The sequence below is a fragment of the Polyodon spathula genome, chromosome 11 (assembly GCF_017654505.1).
Source record: "Polyodon spathula isolate WHYD16114869_AA chromosome 11, ASM1765450v1, whole genome shotgun sequence".
Taxonomy (NCBI): Eukaryota; Metazoa; Chordata; class Actinopteri; order Acipenseriformes; family Polyodontidae; genus Polyodon; species Polyodon spathula.
Genome location: NC_054544.1, coordinates 27,839,076 through 27,858,853, shown reverse-complemented (window position 1 = coordinate 27,858,853; position 19,778 = coordinate 27,839,076). Strand labels below are relative to the sequence as shown.

Sequence of the window (19,778 nt, the reverse complement as noted above, 5' to 3'; positions counted from 1 at the left end):
TGTGTATAAGTGGCACCTGTTATGAAATTGCACCTTTTTACTGCAATAGTCACTCCCCCCTTTTCCAGGACCCCTCAAAACACCCCAATGTTAAGGTAAACAAAATTCCTCTACTGAATAAAGCATTTGGTTGGTTTCCTGTTGCGTCGGCAGACCCAGAGACCCAGAACATGGAGGTGTCGATAGTGAGCCTGCCCCCGCTGCCTAGCCCGGAGCTGCAGCAGATCTGTCGGGACCTGAGCACAGTACACGCCCACATTAACTCCCTGCGCCTCCAGCAGGACCTCAAGGAGTGAATCCACATGGGCTACGTCCTGGACTACCTGCTCTTCAGGGTCTACCTGGTCATCACGCTGTATGCCCTCATCATCACCTGCATGTGGTGCATCTGGTACAACCTCTAGAGCTCCAGAGTACAGGGGCCACTATGATCTGTCCCACCCACAAGCAATCATTTCAACAACGCTCATAGATTCTAAAAGTTGTCCGCGATAACAAGTAGACAAAGGTTTCAGCTAGTGCAGTCACTGTCAACCTCAGAGTAATGAGCACAGTCTCAGAACAAAGTGTTTCACAGGTCGAGGTGCTCATTTACTGCTACGGCAAGGTTCTGATGATTAGAATACACGTTGAAAAAAGCAAACTTTAAATTGCAATACTAATTGTAGGTAAAGCTGGTGAAAAGGGGTTGTGTTCTCTTTTGGTGTGTGTATCATTGTTTTACATCCAAATGTAACTTGTGCGTGGATGTCTCCACAGAGCTCTTCTTTATTGCAGCTCTTGTTTAAAAGAATAGTAAATCAACAGGGCAACCTTTGTCGTACAACTGTTAGTCAGTAAACAAATTCAATGTATACATAAATAAAAAATGCAATGATTACAGAGTATTTTCTGCTAAATTGCCTGAAGGTCTTGTCACGTAGAAACGACACATCCCTAAACAAAATGATACTCAAGGAAATGGCGTGGATTCACGGAATGTCAGTCTGGATCAATGGGCAGGTTATACCGGAACGGCATGTTTCCCATTATATACGACTACATCTTAAGCAATGCACTACTAGGCTCTGAACTTCCTACCTTTGGAGCCAGGGGAGGAGGAAAGAAAAATACAAAATGCAATACAAGCGTACTAATTACTGACTAAAAGAAATAGGATGGATTTGGGAGTACTGGTAATTGTGTTTTTTTGTGAAAGGTATAATATGCATGAACTGTGCAGACCTGTGGTGTGAAAAGCTTTCTTTATCCCTCATGGACCCTTCCATTGTGTACCTGGAAACTAAGGGTATTGATGTTGAAAATTAAAACTAACAGGGTATATAACAGGGTTTCTGTAACTGTTTGGGGTAACATTTCTTTCAGATGCTTTGGAAGCTGAGACTGCTGGATTCTCACAGCCCTGCATCTTATCCACAGAGCTGATGAATCCACTGCTTTCCAAACTGCATCCTAGACCACTAACCTCTGGGCAAGATTCATCCCACATAATCTCAACTGGACAAGAAAGAAAGAACCAAACAAACAAAGGCACAAGCAAGTTTAGTTGATTTTGTGTTTTTCTATTTTAGGACGGTTCAGTGCAGTGTCTCAGGTTCTGTTCCATCTCAAACTGGTAATAGAATCCTATAAAATGTGTCGTTCTTATTTACAGCAAGACTTTGAGGCAGATTAATAATACAGGATATATACACACACACACACAACACAATTACACATAATATATAAATTAGTTCAGTACTGCTTCTGTACTATACACACACGGTGAGTAAGAAGCTTCACTGGAAACCCAGGTCCACGGAGCTCCAATTCAGCCTTGTTTGGTTGTTGGCAGCCGTGTTCCAGGACATTTCACACATTCAGCCGTTAAATTATACATATTAAAAAGTGAATTGCAGGACTTCCAGCTTGCCCTGCTTCTACAGGAGATGATTTTATATATTTCAATGTTCATTGCAAAGCTACAGCACACAGCTTCATCAGTGTTCAACACTCTCAGCTGCACTGCAAAACTCCCCTTCACTCCCACACACACTTAACCTCATAACCACTCCTGCGCAGGAAGTCCCCGGGGTGTTCTATAGATTCTACAGATTCTTCTATATAGATTGTATAACAGTGCAATAAAACCTCATCTTCATCAGGTGGATGTAGAGGTTGTTTTACAGACACAGAGGGCAATGCATTCTTTTGAAATACTGTCATGTCAAGTGAATTACTGGGATCTCCAGCTGTCCATTACGTGCACTGACCCGTGACAAAGCTGCTCCTGTTTGGACAGATCTGGTCCATTCAGAGCAGATTTAGCAGGGTCTGACTTTTTCAATGGCTTGCACAGTCCTGATTGTTTGAGGAATGGTAGTTTTGTCTTCATTAGAGCACGCAGAGCTTCTTACTACAAAACGCAACCCTGCTTAGAAATACATTCATGCATACTTTTTTTGATATAATTTCTCCAAACCCACACCCTCTGCAGAACCAGGCAAGGAGTCCAACACGAACGCAGAGCCACAAAGAGCCAGCGGGGGCTGATCCAGACTTGTACGCACCCAAGCAGAGCCCCCCACAGCGACACAGCAAGTGGGATGTTTTAAAATCCTGAAAATGAAGGACAGTACAACTGTTTGGGGATCTGCTTCAGGTCAAAGCACTGTGAGGTCTCCCAAAAAAACAAACAAACAAACAAATAAATAAATAAATAAATAAATAAAAAGTCAGTGTTTTAAATGTTTGTTTCATCCGGTCCAGCTGATTTTGAACCCCGGTCTTTCTTTCTTGTGCAATCTGGGGGGCGCACAACCCTGTCAGGTGCACACAGCCATCACTGTCAACCAAGACCCAACAGGAATCTGTGCTGCAACAGAAATGACCGCCTGGATAGATTTCTATATGTGAGTTTGAAGCATTAAGAGGAAAGAAGATCTGTGAGTGAAGAGACAATCTAGAGCCTGCTGCTGGTGCTCAGGGAGAAACAGCTGTGTTAGGCAGCGCAGCTTCTCAGTTATGTGCAGCTTCAGTGGTCTGCGGTATAACTCTTTAGTAAAGAAAAATGTTGTCATTTAAAGCAGAATGTCTGAACTGAAGTCAAAGTCTATAGGCTTGTGCTCATGGTATAGCTCAGTGTTGTGATGCCGTGCAGAGCGAGGGGTAGTGTACAGGAGGGGGTGGGCTCTGTAGGGTCGGTGCTGTACAGTCATGTTCTCCAGGTCTCAGTCTCTCTCTTCACTCCCCCCCCTGTCTCTGTCCGAACCCCCTCCCCGCTCCTCGCTCTCCCGCACCTCCTCATACTGCTCCATGTTCCGTCTGGCCAACTGCTCACGTCGTGCAGCGAGCCGCCTGCACCTCGGACAGTCCTCCGAGCGGAAGCAGTTTTTGTGATAGCAGGCACTGCACTCTGAGGGGGAGACAGAGAGGGACACAGTCAGTGTTCAGATGCAACACCAAGGCCACAGTGCTTTGCTAATTATTGTAAAAAAAATATACTTTTTGTCTCGGGAAACTCAGGAACACAGACCCTCAATTAGCACAAATCTTTGACATGAAGGCCACACTGTTTTGCTAATTATCAGCTTGAACTACCTTCTGTTAACTTAGATAAGGTAGTCTGATGTTAATGCAAATCGGATGCCGTGAAACCAGGCATACATCTGTTAAGTTATATAATGTGTCTAGACACACAAAACACACACACGGTTGCGAGGAGCCTCACCTTCGCAGCGGCGGCACTTATTGAGCTCGAAAGGGAAGAGGATGTCCTTGTCATTCCCACAGAACTCGCAGATGAAGCCCTTTGCCTGGCACAGCTGGGGTGGGGTGGGGAGGGGAGGGGAGAGATGGTTAGTGAAAGTGCTCAGTGGACCGGAGTGACCCAGAGGTTACAGATGAACACCTGACAGTATGTATACATGACACGGCAGAATGCTTCCAGAATAAATCTAAAACCAAAAATACAATGTACATCTTCCTACAATGTGCAACAACTCCAAAACCTGGCAATTAGCAGTGGCTACACAAGATCAAATGTAATGTGCTGTATGTGCTACAAAGTGGGTGCTTTTGGGGACAGAGGTATAGTGTACTGGGAGATGGCATCCCTGATAGAATGCTTTGTAAACATGCCCATACTGTTTCAACATAAATTGTTTTAAAACTTTCAATGCAAGAGTATTTACTTTAGACCCAACTTTCATTACTGTGGTGATGCATGCCTTTGTGGAGTTCAGAAAGGTAAATGTACAGGATATCAGCGTGGTGCGTGCAGCATGCGTGTGTGTGCATGCGTGTGTGTGTGTGCGTGTGTGCTTCCTCACCATGCAGCTGTGCACGTGTGCAGCCCCTCGGCGCACCAGCTCTCGCAAGCGGGGGGGCAGCTCACCCTTGCGCACGGCGCTCAGGTCACTCAGAGAGTACAGGTGCAGGTCCTCAGTCAAGTGACCAGGTTCCTGGTCAAACTGCTCCAGCAACCTGCCGGGGGGAGCACAAGACACAGCGTCAGGGGCCAACACAACAGCCACCACACACAGAGCTGCTCACCTCCATGTGCAGCATAGGACAGACGCAACTCTCCTCATCTCACACGGGAGTGTATAAATCAAAGCATACAGCTTGGTGCAATGTACATCTCAGGCATTGCAGATTTCATAATAATCCAGAACAGATACCTGTTAACCTGGAGGGTACGTGGAGGATGACACGCAAAGGAAAAATGAGAGAGACGCTCAGCACCCTTCTGCCACCAGAATTGAAAACAATACAAATCAACATGTTGCTTTGTTGAAATATGAATTCTCCTGTATAAGTATATCCCTCTATGAGCACAGTGCACCTCTTTCAGTTGGGGTTTGTCTCATGAAGCTGCACCCTGTTAATCACACTAAAGTGTTAATAGAAACAGGGCTGCACTTACTCCTTAGCTAACCGGCAGGTCTTGAACATGTTCTTTATGTGGACCAGCTGCATTCTCAGGAGCTGCAAGACACAAGCAAACAGAAACTTCAATTAACGGACAGAAAGGTACTGCAAAAGTTAATAAAACCAGAAGAATAAGAGTAAGAGTGTTTGGTCTCTCTGGCACTGCTCTCAAATGGTTTAGCTCCTATCTGACAGGACGTCAACAATTGGGTGGGTTTAGTTCTGAAGTCGGGTCAGTTACATCTGGTGTTCCTCAAGGCTCTATTTTGGGCCCCCTTTCATTTAGCATGTACATGTTACCTCTAGGCCACATTCTTAGATCACATGGTTTGACTTACCATTTTTATGCTGATGACACCCAAATCTATATTCATCCTAAACTCAACATTGCTGCTGCTGCCTCTGCTCTTACAGCTTTAGCTCCGATATAAAAAACTGGATGTCATGTAATTTTTTACACCTAAACTGACAAAACTGAGGTAATGCTGCTAGGCAATTCTTACCAGCTAGGTAAAACTAATGTCTTAAATGTATCTGTTGATGGCACCACGCCTGAGATTACTTCTAAAATGAAAACTGGGTGTGATGTTTGATCCTGGGTTAACTTTTGAACCACATGTACTGAACACTGTCAATGTTTCTTTTTCCACCTCAGAAATATAGCTAGGCTGTGACCTATGCTTTTGCAGTCTGTGGCTGAAAAACTAGTCCATGCGTTTGTGTTCTCCAGGATTGACTACTGTAATGCCCTGTTTGCTGGTGTCTCAAATTCCATCCTTGGCAGACTGCAATATGTCCAGAACTCTGCAGCCAGAATTCTGTCCAGGTCTTGCACCAGAGATCATATCACTCCTGTTTTAGAGGCCTTGCATTGGCTGCCTTTTAGGTTACAAGTCGATTTTAAAATTTTACATGATCTTAGATTGTTGAGTGTCCCTCGTGCTCGACTACGCACTATGGGCGACATGGCATTTAGTTGCTATGCCCCTAAATTGTGGAACTCTCTTCCTATAGAGATTAGGGACTCTGCTACTTTGAGTGTTTTTAAATCGAATCTTTCGAGACTTTCTTATGATTCTGTATTTTTGTGTTTGGGTTCTGTGTTTTGATGACTTGTTGTACTTTCTTTTGTTAAGTGCTCTGAGACGAATGCTTTTAAGAGCGCTATATAAAATAAAGTTTATTATTATATTATTATTATTATAACTGGCAGCTTGCAGTATATCAACACAAAGAACAGCTTTAGGAAGCTTTGCTCCAGTGCAAGTTTGCATTGCTATTTCAACTAGAAATAAAAGAAACCATGGAAACTTTCATTAGGAGCAAAAGCTACATAAATAAAGCACAAACCCATAGTTACATTTGGTCATTACTTTTATGACATAAAATATTTTTTTGTTGCTGTGTTGGTTTTGAGTCAAGTAAGACAGGTTTAAAGCTGTCCTGACTTAGACCACAGTAGAGGACAGTAGTTCCCAAAGTGTCTGCCTGCCGGCCTGGCTGTTCGTGGGCCAGCAGTGAAAGGAAGGACGGCGCACCGCTTACCCGCACTTGCTCCAGCGCTTTCACCTTCCTATAGAGGGCGCTGTTGATGTCCTGCACGTTGAAGAGGGGGTCACCCCAGATCTTGGCCAACAGGTCTCTGGAGAAGTTGCTCAGGTAGTACTTGCTGAAATCCCATTTGCGCAGGATTCGGCTGGGCACCACGGACTGGGAGTTCTCGTGGCAGCACTGGCAGAAGTACTTCCCCAGGTACTCGCAGTAGCGCAGACGCTTGATGTAATCTGACACACACACACAAGTAGAGACAGAGACAAACACACACACAACAAATATAATAAGTACATACAATATTTAGAGTAAGAGTTTAATAATTAGTAATCAAGATCCCTGCTGGAACCCATCATGAATGAATGAATGAAAGCATCTCACCGGGGTCTGTGCGGATCCCACAGCCTGCACAGCGGTAGTTCTGCTTGGCCACCACTACCTTCCTCCTGGAACAGACAGCACCATGATTACAATGAGCCAGGCAGCAGAGACTCTACATTACAAACAGTGACTGTGTACTATGTTTACTTCTGGGAGGAACAGACCCCAGGCACCCAGATCCCTTGTGTGTTTCCACTCGTATTTGTAGCCACGTACACCCACTGCAGTACTAGATAATGGCCCGCTTACACAAAGACACTTACAGGACAAGTCAAGGAATAACTTATGCAATGAGAAAACTAACATGCAGAAACTGTGTACTTAAACTATATGCTATGTTATTTTGCAATACAGAATATACTAAAAAAACAAAACAAAAGAAAATCCAAGTAACGACAAAGCCAATGACTAATGTGTTGAATTAATTTTGCAGCAGTAAGCAGTAAACAGATACCTAGTGAACTCTGCTAACACACACACACACACACACACACACACACACACACACACACACTGACACACACTGACACACACACTGACTTGGGCACGGGGTGGATGTTGAAGATGATCTGTGGTCGAGGAGGAGCCCATTCCAGGTTTCCTCGAACACGGATCCGCAGCTTGTAGATATCTGCGTGCTCGCCGTCATCCGGGGAGATCGGCAGCGAGTCCGGGATCGGCAGCAGCTGGCACGGGAGAAACAAAGCAAAGAAAGAAATACAAATCATATACACGTTAGTGCCCATCAAGGATAATGCTTCAAAACAAGTAACCCAAAATGTGCCACACATTTTTTACGGGGCACGGTCAGGATACGGTCACGAAACGACATAGATCACTACACACACACACAAAATTTATAAATGATGGTCTATGAATGAATAAATGGATGAATACAAACATGGTCATTCCTGCCAAAGATTACATTTTAAACTGCATAAATGACATTTGAGGATAAATAAAACACAGACTCCTGAGTGATTTGTATTTTTTTTTTACTGCAATATGGTACAAATTAAACTTTGGTAACAAGTTCAAATGAGCAATACATTTGCGTTTTTTAAAGACAGCACTTCAGCGCTCTCACCCCTACCTTCTGTGGGGCTTCGTGCTCGGGGACAAGCCAGTCCAGCTCGGAGGCGGCAGGGAGTTGCATCCCCTCAAACTGCCGCAGCAACCCCATCGCCACTGACTCGGCAGAGTTTGATTGCAGAAAGGAGTGACAGCTGCACAGACACAGAGGGACACAGACAGGGGGCTTGTGTAAGTGTATGCAGGGAAGCATGTGTGAGTGCATGCATGACCATGACGAGGTGAAGACAGCAACTCACATGGACTCCGAGCTGAGCAAGGACTTGCCACTGCAGCAGGTCAGGCTCCTCTTAATATCAGCGTCTGCAAAGAACCCACAGTGACAGACACATCAGACCCTGTTAATTACAACAGTACCACCCTGTTGAGGGGGAAAACCAACAGGAATAGCTAATGGGCAGACAGGGAATGAACAGAGTGTGACACCAAAATGAGAGACCGTGACACAAGGAATCGACAGACACCGACATCCTGTGGTAAGGGGGAACTAGTAGAGAGTGACACCACAGTAGCACCCTGCCACCCTGTAAGGGAATGAGCTAAACTATGACATCCAGCCGACATGGAACTGATGAGACAGCAACATCCCGCCTAGGGGGGCTAACAGAGGCAGACAGCAACAAGCCATTCTAACAGGAAGTTAAGAGATAGCAAAAGCTTGCTTTAAAGGACCGTTAGCATTAAAAACACACTGGAACACTGGCTAACAGCAGCATTAGAAACACACTGGAACACTGGCTAACAACAGCATTAAAAACACACTGGAACACTGGCTAACAGCAGCATTAAAAACACATTGGAACACTGGCTAACAGCAGCATTAAAAACACATTGGAACGCTGGCTAACAGCAGCATTAAAAACACATTGGAACACTGGCTAACAGCAGCATTAGAAACACACTGGAACACTGGCTAACAGCAGCATTAAAAACACACTGGAACACTGGCTAACAGCAGCATTAAAAACACACTGGAACACTGGCTAACAGCAGCATTAAAAACACACTGGAACACTGGCTAACAGCAGCATTAAAAACACACTGGAACACTGGCTAACAGCAGCATTAAAAACACACTGGAACACTGGCTAACAGCAGCATTAAAAACACATTGGAACACTGGCTAACAGCAGCATTAGAAACACACTGGAACACTGGCTAACAGCAGCATTAAAAACACACTGGAACACTGGCTAACAGCAGCATTAAAAACACACTGGAACACTGGCTAACAGCAGCATTAGAAACACATTGGAACACTGGCTAACAGCAGCATTAAAAACACACTGGAACACTGGCTAACAGCAGCATTAAAAACACACTGGAACACTGGCTAACAGCAGCATTAAAAACACATTGGAACACTGGCTAACAGCAGCATTAAAAACACATTGGAACACTGGCTAACAGCAGCATTAAAAACACACTGGAACACTGGCTAACAGCAGCATTAAAAACACACTGGAACACTGGCTAACAGCAGCATTAAAAACACACTGGAACACTGGCTAACAGCAGCATTAAAAACACACTGGAACACTGGCTAACAGCAGCATTAAAAACACACTGGAACACTGGCTAACAGCAGCATTAGAAACACATTGGAACACTGGCTAACAGCAGCATTAAAAACACATTGGAACACTGGCTAACAGCAGCATTAAAAACACATTGGAACACTGGCTAACAGCAGCATTAAAAACACATTGGAACACTGGCTAACAGCAGCATTAAAAACACATTGGAACACTGGCTAACAGCTGAGACAGACCTCTTCAGAGAGTCAGGCTCAGGGGGGTGATGACGATGTCATGCCTTGATTGAATTGAAACAATCTTTATCCCCTTCCCTTAATTAGGGTGCACTCTCATGAGTCAACTGTGTTATGAGCTGCATTGTACAGCACACAGAGACCACCTGTGGATGCACACTGTAACTGCAGTCATCAAGCAATTACAAGGGGCATGCATTTCCAGCACCATGCTGTGTTTATGTTTCGGAGGTCTATAATGAATATGAATGGGGGGTCTTCTGCAAGGTGTAAGACGTCAATAAGTGGGAACCCTGAGCCTGAATATCTGCACCGTGAACCGCAGACATGGCATCACCTCCAAAACCTCACAGTGAACCCCCTTCCAGTGCAGTCTAAAACCTACAGCTCCCCAGAGCACCAGCCACTCACACACACTCACACACACACACACACACACACACACACACACACACACACACACACACACACACACTGTGAGACATCACCACCTACAGCCTCCCCAGTGAAACTGACCCCGGGACGCAGCCCCATGCACACACAGTAAATTCTCAGCAGTTTGTTAATGGCCAGAAGTCATAGAGCTTGACTGTGAATGGAGCTGTTGAGACAGTCAGGCACTACAATACTGAATGGGCCAATTGAGGTGCAATTTAGTGAACTATCTAACATAGAAAAGCAATCAAAGCTGTTACTAGAAGAGATATGTTTTTATTATGTAATATTTGTATATCATAAAATGTTTTTACCATGAGTGTACCTTCCTTAGTACTATTCCTTGGTGCACCTGGTGCAAATGCTTGCACTCCCACCTCCCCCAGTTCTTACACGCGTGTGCACATCCTCACATACATGCTTGCTCACACACAAACGAAGAGCGATTGCCCGTGGAGTTTTTTCGGTACCTAAGAACAATGAAGCCATGGATAAAGACAGTCCGCTCTTGGACATTAGAATCAGATCAGATCCATCATTACCATCTGTGTGACGACAAAACATTCACATCCAGCCTCAGCTCTCCAGCACTGGAACCCGACTGAGGAACAGACCCTGTCTGCGCTAGACTGAGCCTGTGCAGGGCTCAGCATCTACACATCCATTAAACAGCTTCACTCTTTCAACACCTCAGACAGGCCTGGGAGAGATAGCTAGCACTACAGGAAAGAGAACTCCAATCAACACTGCAGAGTGCAAAGAGAACTCCACTCAACACTGCAGAGCGCTCTAGTAGTACAGGAAAGAGAACACCACTCTCAACACTGCAGAGTGCAAAGAGAACTCCACTCAACACTGCAGAGCGCTCTAGTAGTACAGGAAAGAGAACACCACTCTCAACACTGCAGAGAGCTCTGGTAGTATAGGAAAGAGAACACTCTCAACACTGCAGAGAGCGCTCTTTCAGCAACAGTGTGCTACAATTGAACTCTTTCTCTCTCTCTGTCTCGCTCTCTCTCTCATACCTTTGAGAGCGCACTCCTTCACCTCGTCAATGGAACCGGAGTCTGAGTGCCGCAAGGACTCCTGGGAGCTGTGCTGGGAACCACCGCTGTCAGTAGTGGTGAAAGCTGAGGGGAGACAGAGACACAGAGATCAGCAAAAAAACAGCAGCATTCTCCTTTAGATGCAAGACATTTCTCAAGTGTTCCTTCATTTCACCTTTCTAGGGGGTACACCTTGAAAACGACTCAACAAATCAGAAGATGCAAGATCATCCAAGGTGTCTCCCTCAAATGTTAGAAGAAAAAAGAAACTTTTTGCAGAGCAATGTGTTTAGCAAAACTACAGAAACGCAAGCTGCAGTTTGTAAGTTTTCATTCCTTCTGGCTCCAGGATCCAGGCCGCAGGCTGCTCTGGTACATACCGCTGTGGGAGTGCGGCGGGGGAGGCTGCAGGCGGCTGGTGCGGATCTGCTGCCTGCGGAGCCAGATCTTCTGTTTGAGCTCCTGGATCTCATGGTCATTCTCCTCCTCCCCCTCCCCCTCAGAGCCCAGCCCCCCGCGCTTCAGTAAGTTGCACTTCATCAGCTCAATCGCTGCAATCAGAGACTCTGAGATACTGAAGTGAGCGTTCTCCTGCAGCAATGTGACAGACAGACTGGGGTTACAAACATATCACCCAACACGACAGTAAGAACTACAAACACTTATAAGAAACTATAAAAAAGTACAGCTTTCTGGCTAATGAGAACACTGATGACGGAATTAACCAAGGGGAAGTAAGCCCCAGTACTTGTGCAGGTTTTCATTCTAGCCATGTCTTTAAACATTACACTGAACTATAATCATCAGTTTCTTACACCAGTAAACCTGTAATGGATCCGCACTCCCCCTCCATTAGTTCGACGCACGTTGCTTGAATTCATTTCTCATGTTTTATACAGCATGAAGATTGCACTGCCAGCCCCCCTAAAGCCTACCTTCTCCAGATCAGCACAGCTGCCGAAGTCCTGCTCAGAGAGGTAGCTGATGAGAGACTGTCCCTCCGAAGGCCTGCGGAACATGCTGTCCGACACACTACTGACCTGGGAGCCCTCTGCGGAACAATGAAACACAGACACGGTCTCATCATTACAAAGACAAACTGGAATTCATTAAAAAGAGGTGCAGTCAGTCAGCGGTGAAGGGGTTAAGTGCACAGCACTCACCGGACTCCATGCAGAGGGAGCTGGGCGTGCTGACCTCGCTGCTGTGCGTGGAGAAGGCACCATACTCCATCACATTGGGCACCTCGGGGAGAGACTCTGACACACAGAAACACAGGTTAGCAGCACTTCAAAATCAAATCACTGCTTAAACAGCTGACAAATGAACAGCACACACGAGACAGATCTACATGGCTACATGGTTTCACACTACAGTCGCTCATTAGAATGTTGTTTCTATCAGTTCCTTAAAAGTGGTGCAGAATAAAGAGCTCAGTAAATCTGTCCTGGTGTTATATAGCTGCTAGACAACAGCAGTGTGGTTTACGAACTGCCCAGGGCAAATACAAGTGCACAAAAAATAAAGGGAACAGATCAAATATGAAATGCTCCAATGTGCAAAACATTTAATAAATTAATAAATAAACAATGTCAACAAACTTCAATATAATGAGAAAACAGAAAAGTAAAGCAAATGGAAAATAATTTCAAAAAAAAAAAAAAAAAAATCAGCTGCGGACTGTCATCTTCCAAGGGTGAGTCTCGCTCATTTCACTGCTCCCCTTTCCCTGTGTCGCTGTACCTTGTCATTACTTCTGAAGCTACAGTACAACACTAGAGCAGCCCCTCTCCTACCCTCTCTCTCTAGCTGAACTGTCTTTAAATCAAGCAGGCAACACCCAGCTTCACAGGGCAGGCGAATGACATAGTGTTCAACATTGCCCCTGAATCCTGCCCAGCATCCTGCCCAGCACGCAGGGAGCAAGCAAGGGATTTTACAATGCTGAAGAGGAGAGAACATCAAAAGCGTGCACAAAGCAAGCATGCAATGGCGATGGAGGCGAGCGTGACAGAGAGTTGAAGCACTGCAAACCTGCCATGGGGTCCTCAATTATAATAGTGATGTCCCGGTGTCCTCCTTCACAGAGCAGGCATAGAGAGAGGGTTACAGACAGAGGCAGACATGGTAAGACTACAGGAAAGGACAGGGTCAGACCTGCTCTACTGTTAACAATCTGTACCTCAGGATGTGAAGGAAAGGGAAGAAAGATCTAGGAGGCTGATTTACTAAGCTGTTCTTCAAACTAGCCACCATCTCATTTAAGAATAGAAGATGAAAACTGTTGTTTCATAGCAAAACTTTTCTTGAAGTTATTGAAATTTGAAAGTAGTGCACATTTCTTTTGAGGAAAAACTTAGTAAAATCAGACCTGAATAAAACAACAAGTTAGACAGAAAAAAAAAATTATACAGCAGAACAGCGTCTCCCTTGAAAACCTCAACAGCACGGACACCACGTGAGAGAGTTTAAGTTGTTATTACAACCTGAAAATAATCGTACTGTTGAATTCAAAACAAAAAATAAAAACCACACACAGACAATTTAAAATTAGAGTTGTATAAACTATTAAATTGTAAAATCTCTCTCTATCAGTGACAGTAGGTCCTAGTCAAACAGTAGGTTCAACTAGGACTGCTTTGGAGAGTCCTGTGTTTGGTTTGGATTGAAAATGATTTCAATCCTTTGTACTCTCTGATCTAGAGTAAGATCAGAAAGCTCACTGTTGAACTGCCCTCCTCAGCTCACCTGGTGCCCGCGCCTGTGTGACTCCTGTGTCCGAGTGTGAGCGGGCGTGGCTTTTCCTGGCCCCGTCCGGTCTCTCCGCCCCCTGTCCCTCAGAGAAGCTGGAGCGCCGGGGGGGCAGGCTGAGGAGGGCAGATCTCAGGGATGAGGGTGCGGTTACAGCCGGAGGGCCCCCCTTCATGCTCCCATTGCTCTCAGTGCTCCCAGTGCTGCTGCTGTGGGAGACGCGGCAGCGCCGACCCAGGTTCCCAATGGCCAGGTACTCCGGCCCATCATCTAGCTCTCCGTAGGGGTCCTCAGGGGCGTGAGTGGCCAGGACGCTGCCTGCTGGAGTGGCGGGCTCGCTGACAGAGAAGTTGGGCAGTGCAGGGGGCAGCGTGCCGATTCCTCTGTCTGCACAGAGCCAAGACTGGGCAACACCGGAGCGCTCCATGTGGCTCCCAAACTGACCGGCTACTGCAGGGGAAATCAGGGACAGGCAGTTTGGCATGAGGAACGTATTACATTAAGCACAAGGAATGCAATACATTGCATTGCATATGAGGTTTTGTGCTGTGGGTCAGTTTTAATAAACCGCCGGTTGAACTCATTTTCATGATATCAGTGAATGAAATACAAATAAATAATAAACCAGCTGGCTGCAGTAGGAGGGGGTGTCACCTGTGTGCATGGGGGGTACCTGTGCTGTGTGTGTGCGTGTTACCTGTTGTGGGGCCTGCACTGTGTGTGTGTACCTGTCTGTGTTGAGCTGGGCAGGGGGCTGCATTGTGTGTATCTGTGTTACCTGTGCTAGGCAGGGTGCTGCACTGTGTGTGTCTGTGTTACCTGTGCTGGGCAGGGGGCTGCACTGTGTGTGTCTGTGTTACCTGTGCTAGGCAGGGGGCTGCACTGTGTGTGTCTGTGTTACCTCTGTTAGGCAGGGGGCTGCACTGTGTGTGTCTGTGTTACCTCTGTTAGGCAGGGGGCTGCACTGTGTGTATCTGTGTTGAGCTGGGCAGGGGGCTGCACTGTGTGTATCTGTGTTACCTGTGCTAGGCAGGGGGCTGCACTGTGTGTGTCTGTGTTAACTGGGGCAGGGGGCTGCACTGTGTGTGTCTGTGTTGAGCTGGGCAGGGGGCTGCACTGTGTGTATCTGTGTTACCTCTGTTAGGCAGGGGGCTGCACTGTGTGTATCTGTGTTGAGCTGGGCAGGGGGCTGCACTGTGTGTGTCTGTGTTACCTCTGCTAGGAAGGGGGCTGCACTGTGTGTGTCTGTGTTACCTGTGCTAGGCAGGGGGCTGCACTGTGTGTGTCTGTGTTACCTGTGCTAGGCAGGGGGCTGCACTGTGTGTGTCTGTGTTACCTCTGTTAGGCAGGGGGCTGCACTGTGTGTATCTGTGTTACCTGTGCTAGGCAGGGGGCTGCACTGTGTGTATCTGTGTTACCTGTGCTAGGCAGGGTGCTGCACTGTGTGTGTCTGTGTTACCTGTGCTGGGCAGGGGGCTGAACTGTGTGTGTCTGTGTTACCTGTGCTAGGCAGGGGGCTGCACTGTGTGTGTCTGTGTTACCTGTGCTGGGCAGGGGGCTGCACTGTGTGTATCTGTGTTACCTGTGCTAGGCAGGGGGCTGCACTGTCCTGCTTGCTGGCTGCTGTAGGAGGTGGTGTATCTGCGCTGCACCCCGTTGTGGGGGAGGACGCCCACAGACTCTGGTAAGGCCAGCAGACTCTGACTCTTCATCAGCAGCAGAGGGGACTCCTTCCTGTGGGCCAGCTGGGGGAAAAGAGACAGTTAAGGAGTGGAACTGCTTATTATACTGCAACTTAACTCAGTACTAAACCGTCATGACACACAGAATGTGCAAGATGCACTTGTTCACTGAAAAGGGTTGTAAATTTCACTCAACAAAGAATCTCAGTCACAGTGTTCACTTTGTTAGGAGGTACGCTGCGCCCCAGCCTGGCAGAACTGCAGAAGCAGAGTCCCACTCTCACCATGGCCGTGTCGATCAGAGCCAGCAGCTTGGGGTTGTTCTGCTCCACAGCCTCCAGACACTGGAACATGGCCGTCACATGGGGGTCACTCAGCAGGAATGCGGAGTCTGAGAGGAGGGGGGGCAACAACAGAGCAAGGGTTACTCTCTGTGCTTACAGCAACGCTGTACAACAACAATATTAAACTGTGTGCTTCCATCATATTCCACCACTGCACCGCAGCTTACAAATCAATTAAAAAAAGAAAGGAAAAGAACGCAGCACCTCATGGCAATGTACAAAAGACAGCTCCAACATGATCTGCAACTATCTTACGTAGTTGCATGTCTGTACTAGAGTTTGCGTGTGCAGGTGCACACCTGTGCTACAATTTGCGGACCGGTTGCTAGAAACCGCGTGTGCAAAGGCATGCCTGTGCTGTAATTAGTGCATGTGGTTACCTGTGTAGAATTTGCGAGTGTAGCTCCGCTGGTGCAGCAGGGGCCGCAGCTGTGCAGACAGGCAATGGAACTGCAGGCTGTAGTGAAGCCAGCGCTCTGCCTTGTGCCGCTCGCTGGGCTGCAGGCCAGGCCTCGGGCTCCTCTCCTCCAGGTTCATGAACTGGGGGCAGATAGACAGAGAGAGAGAGACTGAGGGGACTGGATCACATCTATTGAGATTCCCCTCAAGTGCAATCCAACATCTTCAACATTTCAGGCTGGATTTTGGTGCAGGAGAACGATTGACAAAGACACAAACTCCGTACCTGGTTGACGTGCGGTGCCAGCTGCGGGCTGACGTAGCGAACGCACCACACAAAGCGCCAGTAGTCCTTCTGCTTGCAGTAAACCTGCAAAAAGATGCGAGTGTCAGAGTGCAGTGCTGGTGGAGTAGCAGAGCCTGGGAGGGTTAGAAAAGAGATATAGATTATATATAAAATAAATGCTGTTATGGGACTGGGAACCACTGCACTAGCAGGATCACGTGAATCAGTGCGTTCTTGTAAAGGGACTCTGAATCATTAAAGCAAAGCTGCTGTTTGGACCCCAGCGAGCAGCGTCCAGCACCTCGTCGTGCAAAAGTCCATGGCTCAGGATGTTGTTCATGTCCTTGCACAGTCGCTCCAGCCCCCCGTACTTGGACCACACGTTGGGGTTGTTGGTGGACAGCAGCCCCTCCACGGTGGTCTTCAGACTGCCCAGCAGCTTCCAGTGCTCCCTCCTGCAGTGACAGCAAACACAGCGCATTCAGAGAGAGACACAGAGAAAGAGCGAGAGAGTGTGGACACACAAGGAGAAACTCTGCAGACACGCTTCTGAGCTCAGAAAACAAAAGAAAAAGTATTTCACAAAATGAACATAGCCTATGGGCAAATGGCAGGCCCAGGGTTTTGTTTCCTGTGAAATAACCTGTCATGTGCTTTCTGCCCAGGTCTCCACAGACGACCAATTCTCTGATTCAGCAGAAACCCTGAAAAGGAAGTTCAATATGCCACTCAGCAATGCAATCTATTTTACTTTAATCTCAAGAGCAGGAAACCAACAGAGAGCTTTCAGGAAAAGCAAGCGAGCCATCCTGGATCAGAAGGTCAATTCTAATCTGGAACACTGCTCCAATTCATCAAATCTGCCTGCTGGACAAAATCTACCGGCAACACATTGCACAGCAATCTCCAACAGCCTTTCAACCTCACAAGGCTGGGATTTACAGAAGTAATGAGGCTTATAAAACATTAAAACCCAACAGTGTGGACTTGTACTTTAGTCACGTATTAGCGTGCTTCTTATCTGAATACTTGACTATGAAGAAGGTGTTACATCAGAGACAGGCAGCCCTGAGCCTTTCTTTAATACTAGATTCTATTCAGTTTTTAAACACACACCAGGATCTTATGACCTGCAGTCTGCAGTGTAGCTCTGGTAATGGAGCTCACAGTAAAACCAAATTAAACTGCTATGCAACGGACTTAAAGGACTACAGTGAAGTTTGCTGTTTACGTCATTAAACTAAATCCGCTTGCAGTTCTGACATGTTTCAAACAATGCACTCCCACAAACAAAAAAAAAAAAAAAAAAACACTCTGAAAAAGGAAGCAGAAGTAAAACCCCAACAATATCCCAAAATGAGCTGACACCACAACAAGGTCTGGCAAATTCCATAAATAACAGAACTATTATGGACTGGACTCTGGACAGAAAACAACAGGAAACAGCTACATTTCCAACCATTTTATAGTTCCAGCAAATTCCCAAGTGAAACTAGTGTCAACAGGCTGGCTCTGCAGGAGGGTGTGGTGCATGCTGGTGTTACACTTCGAATTTGACAGAGAAATCAAAGCGTGTAGAATGGAATGTCCCCAGCATTCCAATAGAGAGCTGTGCCCACCCCTCCATGAATCTTGGAAAATACTGCAGTTTGATCCACTCCTGGATTTACTATTAGTCTAATCAGACATACTTGAGCTTGTTAGCCTATACAATGTGGCTAATCTAGATGGTATTAAAAGCCTGGAATGGGTGATAGTGCTGTGCAACAGGAGTCTCAAGTTGAAGTTCAGTTCTTCACAGCCAAAGTCAATTGATGCAGTGGAAAACACTTAGGAGTAACACTGTTAAAAAAAAAAAAAGAAAAGAAAAAAAAATACCCTTTGCCCGAACACTTCGCACTCTATGCGGGCCTGTCTTCTCGCAGTCACGCAGACGCAGCAGCTGCAACACACACCTCACTAGATTATCCAGCCAGATTACTATTGCTGGCTACGATCAGTTAAGGCCGCTGTTATACTAACCGTCGGATTGTAACTGGCACGTAGGCAGCCGATTTCACTGCACCACACATTTCACTTTCTGTAAAAGTCAATATTACGTATTTCTCTTTCTTCAGCCCTGTCGATGTTAAATCAGCAGTCTTTTGGGGGCTTCTCAATGACAGTGTAATTTGTACTGTGGTAATACTAGGAAATCCTCAAAACATTTTTTTTTTAAATTATGAATACAGGTAGGTATATAAAACAATACAACAAGGGTAAACTATACTAGTATATAGACGTAATTTCCCCTTTTTTAATGCAACTTCGTTATGCAGTGAAGCCACGTCATGTATTATTATTATGTATCACATATTATTATTATTATTATTATTATTATTTATTATTATTATTATTATTATTATTATTATTAACCTGTGTACGGCACTTCAATTGAAAATAGAAAAGCTATTATAGCAGCTGGTAAAACAACAGTGCTTCCCCTAGACATAACCCGTGGACAAATAATGTTATACGCAGATTGTATTAATATACTCCTAGAGCGATTGGGGAGGTTTTAGTATTGCGTGTATAGTACCAATACTCCTGTCTTTCGAGAAACCGGCAGGAACGCAATTTGGACATATATTATTATGAACGGAGTATATTACCTCCTGGTCTCGATCTCATCTGTCGTTACATCCCTGTCTCCCGGCGCAAGAGGGAACCCCAGCTGAAAACAATCCGTGCTCGTCTGCTTTGTAAAACCACTCATAATTGCGGTGTTGTTATTTAATCAATCATTATTGTGAACATGTTGTTGTTGAGTTTCTTTTCCAGCAGCGAAACCGTATCTCTCGTCTTGAAACTGACAAGCACAGCACTCGCCCACAACACTGACGTCACTCAGACCAGTCACCAGCCCACAGCCTTCTTCTGGACGCCATGCTGAAACTCCATCTACCAGAGCGCTGTACGAGAACACGAACTACCATGTGTCACGGTGCTGGGTAACGCTTTGTTTTCAGTGACAGAAATAGGAATTAGTTAACCCTTGCATGCTTGAAATGTTGAAAACAGTTGAAAATATGTATTTTTGGACACACAATTTAATTGTTTTTCTATTTTATCCCATTTCTTTATATGGGA

At 46.0% G+C, this 19,778-nt stretch overlaps 1 protein-coding gene across 2 annotated transcripts; it reads right to left on the bottom strand.

The window, feature by feature from the left end:
- Positions 1–880: 880 nt before the first annotated feature.
- LOC121322900 (run domain Beclin-1-interacting and cysteine-rich domain-containing protein-like) lies at positions 881–19,587 on the bottom strand. Of its 2 annotated transcripts, XM_041263464.1 has the most exons (22): positions 19,301–19,587; positions 16,951–17,104; positions 16,650–16,733; positions 16,345–16,504; positions 15,905–16,011; positions 15,521–15,683; positions 13,936–14,388; positions 13,222–13,266; positions 12,351–12,446; positions 12,123–12,238; positions 11,568–11,778; positions 11,167–11,271; positions 8,175–8,238; positions 7,937–8,069; positions 7,384–7,529; positions 6,844–6,908; positions 6,457–6,695; positions 4,907–4,968; positions 4,311–4,464; positions 3,710–3,803; positions 3,279–3,394; positions 881–2,598 (listed from the first exon to the last, which is right to left on the bottom strand). In XM_041263464.1, the coding sequence occupies exons 1-22, from the start codon at positions 19,402–19,404 to the stop codon at positions 2,374–2,376; spliced, it is 3,096 nt and encodes a 1,031-aa protein (XP_041119398.1). In that variant the 5' UTR covers positions 19,405–19,587; the 3' UTR covers positions 881–2,373. The 2 variants fall into 2 exon arrangements, with proteins under 2 accessions (XP_041119398.1, XP_041119399.1); XM_041263465.1 differs by lacking the exon at positions 13,222–13,266 and having other exon boundaries at positions 885–2,598; positions 19,301–19,585.
- Between the last annotated feature and the right edge of the window lie 191 nt (positions 19,588–19,778).

Coding starts and splice junctions, on each gene's coding strand:
- LOC121322900 (XM_041263464.1), bottom strand. CDS start 19,404: ATGAGTGGTTTTACAAAGCAGACGAGCACGGATTGTTTTCAGCTGGGG. Junction 12,447..13,221: donor AATTGAGGACCCCATGGCAG/GTTTGCAGTGCT, acceptor TCTGTGTGTCAG/AGTCTCTCCCCGAGGTGCCC. Junction 4,465..4,906: donor ACCTGCCGGTTAGCTAAGGA/GTAAGTGCAGCC, acceptor TCCCCCCGGCAG/GTTGCTGGAGCAGTTTGACC.